The sequence below is a fragment of the Acanthisitta chloris genome, unplaced genomic scaffold (assembly GCF_000695815.1).
Source record: "Acanthisitta chloris isolate BGI_N310 unplaced genomic scaffold, ASM69581v1 scaffold37581, whole genome shotgun sequence".
Classification (NCBI taxonomy): Eukaryota; Metazoa; Chordata; class Aves; order Passeriformes; family Acanthisittidae; genus Acanthisitta; species Acanthisitta chloris.
The window spans coordinates 2,537-11,354 of NW_008656017.1; the positions used below are offsets into that span (position 1 = coordinate 2,537).

General features: G+C 43.0%; 1 protein-coding gene across 1 annotated transcript; it reads right to left on the bottom strand.

The window, feature by feature from the left end:
- Positions 1 to 1,614: 1,614 nt before the first annotated feature.
- SETD9 (SET domain containing 9) lies at positions 1,615 to 8,532 on the bottom strand (the record flags this gene model as incomplete). The annotated part of the gene is made up of 5 exons (XM_009084155.1): positions 1,615 to 1,739; positions 3,907 to 4,012; positions 5,167 to 5,282; positions 6,224 to 6,347; positions 8,168 to 8,532. Coding segments are annotated over 5 exons (799 nt in total), but the record flags the coding sequence as incomplete, so codon positions are not given.
- Between the last annotated feature and the right edge of the window lie 286 nt (positions 8,533 to 8,818).

The following is an 8,818-nucleotide window of genomic DNA, read 5'->3' on the forward strand; positions in this document are numbered from 1 at the left end:
TTACACCTTGGAGAGATTCCTTGCAGCACCACATTGTCAGAAGTGATTAACTGCATCCTCAACTTTGGCATCTCAGGTAAGTGGTATAAAGGATTGATTAATCTATAACCCTTTAGACATAAACGAAGTCCAAGGGACTAGGACTGGTTCCAGCTGTAAGAGGTTCCTGCCTGACCTCAGCAGCAGATGGGATGTGCTCCCTGACAGCTTTGTCTGTCCTCTGCAGCACCACATTGTCAGAAGTGATTAACTGCATCCTCAACTTTGGCATCTCAGGTAAGTGGTATAAAGGATTGATTAATCTATAACCCTTTAGACATAAACGAAGTCCAAGGGACTAGGACTGGTTCCAGCTGTAAGAGGTTCCTGCCTGACCTCAGCAGCAGATGGGATGTGCTCCCTGACAGCTTTGTCTGTCCTCTGCAATCAGTAGCCAGGTGTACCTTGCCTTCAAATCTTGTTAAACCACAGTCACATCTAACACTGAACTTTGTTAACTCACTGGTTATAGTATATTTCTGGTTTCTCTGCTGTGACTGTAGTGCATCACTGCATGCATCACACCCACCCATAACCCTGACCTAACAGCCTCCTCTTCACAGATCAAAACACACCCAACAACCTCCTCCCAGGGCGAGCTGGGGAGAAGGCCCAGCTCAGAAGAGAAGCAATCCTGAGAGTGATGGAGGATGAGCATCCTCTGCAGTAGACTGAATCCTGGTACCATGCAGTGAGCACATGAGTACTGTCCTTAGGAAGTTGCCCCTAGCAGCATCACAACCCACCCTGAGCCAGATGCCACTATCCCCAGAGCTCTGCTATTCAAATCCTACTGAAAAACCCAACCTTCTCTGGCTGAGAAGGACTTTCACATGAGTACAAAAGACAAGGCTGTTCATACCAGCAACTCATTAAAAAAATACACAGCACACTTGGTTGCATGGTTTCCTTCAGCTCCACTGCAGCATGAAGGTCTCCCTGAGAATAAAAGCTATGCAAGTTGCCATAAATGAAACTTGGAGTCAATCACTGAAATTAAGACTGGACAAGGCTGTAAGACATGGTCTTTCCTCCTCCCCCAGGACAGGCACAGTGGAAGGCAGTGGCTCATGCAGGCACAGCTCAGCATGGCTCCAAAATGGGTTTCATTAAAGGTTAGCACACCTGGCTGCACTGTAATGCTTTTTAAAAGGAAGCTGATACCAATGGGGTCAACTCCAAGACAACCAGAAGAAGAACTAGTAATTACCATGAACTGTGAGGATTATGAGGAACAGTTCACAAGAGGGAAGTAATTTTCACAAACTGTGTCCATTTTAAGCACATGAAATTAAATGTCAAAACATTACAGTCCCAGGTACAGACACCTGTGCAATCAAATAGATTAAATGACATGTCCAGAACATAGGTTTTCCTTTTATGAGCTACTGCATGGACAGCTGAAAACAAACAATCAACAGCATCAACAACAGCTAAGAAACTGATGATGTAAATGGTTAAACCTTCACCTGTGCATCACATGTGGACTGTTTTCAGGGAAACACAAGCTACAGCACAGCAGAGCTACAGCCCTCCCTTACACAAAAATGGTGATGAAGCTTCAAGTATAGATACGTATTTTATTGATTTCTTCAGTCTTGAATCTGTTAAATCAGCTGACAACAGTGTAGTAATTTGAAAAGAGTTCTTCTCCTTGCTTGATGTCTCTGAGAGTGACAAGAACTACACACCTCAGGTGGCTGCAAAACACAAAGAACAAGCAAAACACGTGGAGGTGAATAATTACATTTCCCTTAGAATTTTTTTAGCTCTCCATTCCAAGAAGCCGAAACAATGGGTTTGTCTAGATCAGTTTTGGAAGCAATATGCATAGGACAGAGAAAAACAACACTGAGGCACAGACAGCAAATATAAGCAAAACCAATGTAATAACCAAAAAAGCACAGCCCATGTGGGCATGCAAATCACGTTCCCATCCACACAATTTTCAGGAATGCAAATAATTAGCCAAGACTGAGAAAGAAGCACTTCTCAGACAGGAGGAGAAGCTGAAATCAGGGGCTGGCTAACAGTCTTCTCACAGGGATAGTCAGGAACACAATCCCTAAACTTCCTTTAAGTAAACGGCTGTGCCCTACAGCTGAAGTACCTGTCTAGGGAGGAGAGCACAGCCACACATGCTGATGAACAGGTGAAAAACAGCACCAACCCAAGCTGTCTCCACAACTAAAAATGAGTATGAGGCCATCTGGAAACATACCAAACAAGAACAAGAAGGTAAACAAGTACTAAGAACTCTTTTACCAGAGAGAAGATTTATAAATCAGATTACCTACGCTGTCAGCATTGTATCTATCAGTATCAAACGAGCAGCTAAAAGCAGATGGGATCTTTAGTCTAGTGGCTGTACACTGGGAGAAATGGTGACTGAAAGGTCTCATTTTCTTGGACACATTCCATGGAAGAGAGTGAAATTCTCCCTTCCTGAAATGGTCCCAGAGTTTAGCTCTCCTGACTGTGGTTTCACACTTCAAATACAGCATCAAGGCTTCCTGGGAGTTCAGTCCTACTGCTTGGTTTATTAGCAGTTATTTAATTATCTGCAGATAACAAGTGCATCTCTAACCTTGCCTCAGCGAAGCCTGAGTTAAATCAGAAAAGCCAGGACAATCCAGGCCATGAAAGCCACTCAGAAAAGTCAAGTTTTGAGTTTAAAATAGCTCCAGAATTACATTAAAAGTTGAGATGATCTGTTCTAAAATCCTTACACATCCTGGAAATGAAGATGATTGTTTGGTTCCTGAAGGTACCAACTGGACCAGAAGCACAACTGCTTTGGTGTGTTATACTCAGGACCGACACTACAGCTTAGTTTCTCACAGCCTCAAAGTATCTGACTACATCCCAGTCCAGGACACACTTCCAGACAGATTGTCTGTCTTTATTGTCCATATTGCTCCTTGTACACATTCATCTAATTGTCACTTTCATCACATTTCCAAACAAAAAGCTTAGAAGTTTCCAAGTGTTTTGATTTCTAAGAAAAGGTGGATTTTCAGGTCATAAGAAGGGTGTTTTATCTGTGTACTGTAACTCAAAGCACATGTCCTTACATTGCACAGCACTTCACTTGGCTCAACACAACTGTAGGTTTCTTCTTGCAAATTCTTCTGCTTGTTCATTCATATTATTCATCACATAAGCAGAAGACATGGAGAACAGGAGAGTGAGAAGCCTAAATCTGAACTACCTCAAAAGGGCTTTCACTGAATCATTAGGGCTGGAAAAGACCTCTGAGAACCCCAAGCCCAATCTATGACCCAACATCACCATGTCAACCAGACCATGGCACCAGTGCTATGTCCAGTCTCTCCTTGAACACCTTCAGGGATGGTGACTCCAGCACCCCCATGGGACACATTCCAGTGTCCAATCTCCCTTTCTGTGAAGAAATGCTTCCAATTACCCAACACAAACCTCCTCTGGCAAAGTCTGAGACTATGTCCTCTCGTCCCATCATTTCTTACCTGGGAGAAGAGACCAACCCCCAGCCTAGAAACTGTGATTGGCTAAGGGTCACTACCTACATTTGAAATACAAACAGAAAAACCTCAGTACTGTAATAAAAGAAAAATATAACTAGTGTTTTATGGGTTCCAGAATAACCACACTATAGTGTAACCACTGTTTGCAAAACCATGTCTTTAGAGCTTGATTTCATTTGTGAAGATGTGGAAAAACAGCAGAGCCTCGTAAATAAAATTAGTCTATTCAAAGAGCTCACTCTCCCATACAGTTACATTTTTGTGTAACTGATCTTCACATAATATATTATTTCTCAGCCATGTGTTTCTCACACATGTTCTGTACCACACAAATCTGTGAGCTCTCTGATTTGCTGCTGACCTCTCTGTGTCGTGGCTGTAGACGATGTTTGGAAGATACTGTTTCAGCTCTACTGGAAAATGTCCTGGCACATCAAACTCTTGGTAACACACATTGGCTGCTTTTTCTGGAAATAAGAAAAAAAGAAGTCTCTGTGATACTGAGGAAATCTTAGATAGGGTTTAGAGACATGCAAAAACATCAAATGTACTGCTACAGAAGTACCAGGTGCTTCATCAAGCCTGAAAACCAATCCCCTGTCAGGAGCTCCTCTGAAGTCCTGTCTGAATTTACACAAGAGACACACAACCAGCTACAGGATCTTGACACATTTATCAACATGCATATGAAGAGGCACAACTTTCTTAGCACCAGAGTAACTTGCAGCATTGCTACATATTACTAATACACAGTTTTCTTTGTTACAAAGTTAAAAATACTGAAAAACACTTTCCTTCTGGCAAGTATGTCAGAAATACAGTCAGGGAGAACATCACCAAGTGTCCGGTAGGAAGAGGAGAATTTTATGTACATGGGCATTGGGCCTGGAAGAAAAGGTTTCATGGGACAGCCCTTTGTCCCTGTGCCAGTCAATACCTGGTTTGCTACTCCAGCAACTTTTCTGGGTGCTACTTGAAGACAGGGAACCTTCAGGATAATGCAGGCCACAAAAGCCACTCAGAAGCCAGGTAAGGTATCAATTCCCACTCTCTGTGTATCACAACCATTCCCATGAGTCAAGATCAACAGTGAGACAAAATAAACCGTTCCCTTCTCTAGGTCCTAAAGCTAGATCATCCCAACAGTTTCCTGGAATTTGTGCATAAAGATAAGGAAGTCTGAAAACAAGTAAAACTGAGCACCGACACAGTCTTACTGCACACGTCACCGTGAGCGTGGTTTTCTCATGAAGCCTGATGAAACCACACAGGGGAATTTGATCTGCACCTCTGTGTATTGTATCAGCCTAATGGTCCTTTGCCAGGCATCCCTTCCCACATCTCACATTCTGGGTGTGTGACTTTGATCCTACATACCAGGAGGGAAGCTGGGGAAGTCAGTGAGAAAAGACTAAGGGTATTTGAAGCATTGCTGAACTGAAGGGTTCCAGGAGTCAGCTGTGACAAAAAGCCTCAGACCTTTTTTATCCCATAAAGGCTTCTCCTGTTTTAAACAGCACTACTCTCTCCCAAGATAAGTATCCTATTCTACGTGTCACCTCCAAAATAATTTACATCCATAAAGACAAACAAAAGCCAGGAAAATTTACGTGCAACTTACCATGTGAGCAGTTGTTGACATACTGCCCCACGGCCAGTGGGTTCTGTGGGGCAGCTGTGAGCCAGCTCTCATCGCTCATGTGAAATGGGCCAAGCTGATCTCTCCTGCTGCAAGACCTGAAGTGACCAACAGCATTAATGGAATCACTGCACCCTCACCTGACAGGTCATCCTACTTCCTCCTGCAGTCATGTCCACAGTCACAGCTGCCCAGCCCACCCGGGGTAGGGAGGGATGTGCACGGACCAATGTCTTGATGGTACTTTACAAAGAACATTCAAACCTCTCACTACTGTGCGGTGTCTTTCAGACTCTGCTGGAAGAACCTGCACAAAACTACCACGTGCTCTTTCAGAAATCAACATCAAATGTTACCATCACGGAAGTGTCAACACATCTCACTCACCTTTAAAGACACAAAGGCTCATTACAATTTAAATTCAGATGATTAGCATTAGTATTAGTAGGTGTCAATATTCGAACTAGGCAGTATTTTAGAATATTTTGCTACTATTTCCTTTTCATGTCATATTTAAACACAAACAGCTACAAATTGTATTTTAAGGTAAGCTAACAGTCCAGGGTAGCTGTGTCAAGGGAAGTTCAGACTGGGCATTGGGATAAAGTTTGGTTTAAGGCAGAAGCAGGAGTTGAACCTGATGAACCTTATGTGCCCATTCCAACTTGAGATAATAACATTGTAAACCAGGGCTGGAGTAACCAGATTGACACTTTTGCTACTAACAAGTTCATACAGAGGCTTTTTCTTGTTATTTAATCAACTAAGCAAGTCTGAGTAACAGCTCAGAAACATTTAAGTACTTTTATGCTACATCCTGCTCTATAAAACTCTTTCCTTTGCAGCCCTCAGTCGCTCTACATCAAAACTCATCTCACTGGTGTTTCAGATGAAGACACAAGTACATAACCCTTTGCATCCACACAGGTGGGTAACAGCCACATACAGCTCCACTTAGGGTAAGACAACAGGGAACTGAGACTGTCAGCACCACCGTTTTGAATCAGATGAGTGACAATCCCCTATTTCTTCTGCTCACCTGTACACTGATCTCGACAGTCCTTTGTCGTTCCCATCAATAAGGATGCCATCAATGCACCTAAAAATAAAGGGATTGCCAAGGGACTGGAAAAAGATGGGCTCATGCTTTCTGTACACTGTACCTGTTGCAAGACAGATATGATTACTTCAGAAGCTAGTAAGTTAGCTGTCAGTTAGCAAGTAAAGTAAGTTAACTGTCCTAAGGCTTATGTTATATATTCTCCAGTCCCTCTACAGAGACACTCAAAGGAGAAAGAGAGGGCGTAGAAATTCTCTCTCATTCAGGGACATTGACATTTGTAAACCCACAAGCTTTTGGACACACATTTCTGGGATGCAAAAAAGCCCAAACCCATAACTAAGTCACCTGAGATATTCCAAAAAGTTGTAGAAAATCATCACAGAAAAGGGCTGAGCTCTGCATCCTTGGGACAGGCAGATAAAGCATTCACAGCCAACTCTCCCACTTCGGAGACAAGAATGTCAAGTGACACTCGTGCAGGAAAGCACAGCAGAAGAAACTGAGTTATTTTGTTCCTAGTGTGTCAGGACTCTTTGAAAAGCACACACAGAGACAGCAAAGAATCCAAAACACCTCGCTCCAGCATCCTGATCACAGATTTTGTTTGGTACAGGAGAGGGACAATGCCAAACCAAGAACAAACCATTTCAGCAGAACACTTCTCAAATCTGTGGGGAGGATTAACCCACCCTGACTTCCAAGCACAGGAAAACAACAGCAGACTGACTAGCTTGTGATTTGTCCTGCATCCCTCACACTCACTATACCTTCAGCAAATCTCTGCACTAGTCCTTCACTGCAATCTCACACGGAGCCAGGCAAGGGCTGTGCTTACTGCCTAGCAGCAGGTTGGACAATGCTGACCTGCCCTGCCCACACAGTCCCTTCCCCAGCTCACTGCCCTGCAGTTTCCTTCATTCCCCTGGAAAAGAAGGGAATTTCAACAGCCCCAACTCTTGTTTTGCTGGAAGAGACCCTGAGTGAGCCTATGCTTACATTTAGTATGTGCCTGAAGTTTGAAGTGAGCTGCCAACAGAAACAAATCCAAAACGTTTCGCAGAGCTGTCCTAGCTTGGCCACACAAAGGACTCTTCATTAGGAACTGCAGTGAGAGGACAAGGAGTAATGGGTGTAAATTGAGAGAGAGGAAATCTAGATGAGCGATTAGGAAGAAATTCTTTACTGTGAAGGTGGTGAGACACTGGCACAGGTTGCCCAGGGAAGTAGTGGATGCCCCAACCCTGGCAGTGTTCAAGACCAGCCTTGAACAAACCTGCTGTGGTGGGAGGTGTCCCTGCCCAGGGCAGGAGGTTGGGACTAAATGATCTTTAAGGTCCGTTCCAACCCCTTAACATTTCATGATTCTATACTGACAGAATTAAAAACCTTTTAAGAAATGTACACAAGTACAGTTCCAAGAGAGGAGCTGGAGGAACTGAAGTGCTTTTTCCAAACATACTTTACGGAACAGAGTCCTACTAAATGAAGGTTTTATTTTCCTTCTCCAAGCTGTACTTCACTGCTTTGAAGAAGTTCATGCCCTTGTCTACTGCTCTGTGTGGAGATCTCAAAACCTCAATTTTCAGATCCTGAACCAAAATAGAAACCCCAAAGAATTCAACTGTACTGTTAGCCTGCTTGAAATTACTCAGATGCATTTATGCTTAAAGAATCTGTAACAACTTTTGAATCAGCTGGAAAATCAGACTTTAAGCACTGAATTATTTTTACAAACAAAATTAATACTGCTCTGCTTATTTCCAAGAGAACTCCAATCAGTTCATAAACATCCTGATGCACCACAATTTGTGACCTTGTTAAGGAATGACTGAAATTAAGCCCATGAAATAAAAATTAGTGCAGAACTCTGGCATTCTATAATGAGGACACCTAAATAAAAAAATCAGAGCACTCCATTACCAGGATACATGGACACAACTGTCCCTCTGGGCACAAAACCTTTGGTAACAAAGACTCCAGTTCCAGCAGACACCAGGGAGCTTCGGTCCCTGCTGACAGAGAACCCAAGAGTGTTGAACAGAACTTCCTCTGGACTACACACACGCTGGCTCTGGTGGTTACATGGATTTACTTCTGACTGCTCCTGCCCAGCAGTCAGTAACTCCAGGTATTGGCACTTGACTTCTGGAAGCAAGGCCAAAATATCTGCTTGTCTGCTGAAGTCATTTATGAACAGTGCTTTAAATGTTCGGAGTAGTGTCTCAAACACATCTTCATCAGAGATGATTTTGTCTTGAGAGCTTTCAGAAACATAACGGAGAGTCCTGTGAAGAACAGTAAACAGTTTCAAATTAAAAGGATGCTTTAATATTATGGGTTGGGTTTTTTCCCCCCTAAACACAGACATTTTGCAGCAGCAGCTCAGCTGCACTGTTGTTTCAGACAACCCCAAACTTTTTATGCCTGTTTCACTACAGAACTGTTATCTCTCTGCACTCACCACAAGGCAAAGGGGGTTAAACACTACTGAGCCCTCAGTGACAACCACATCAAAAAATCAAATATAAGTGATTATATTATAAAGTTTATTCAAGTATATGCATATATAAA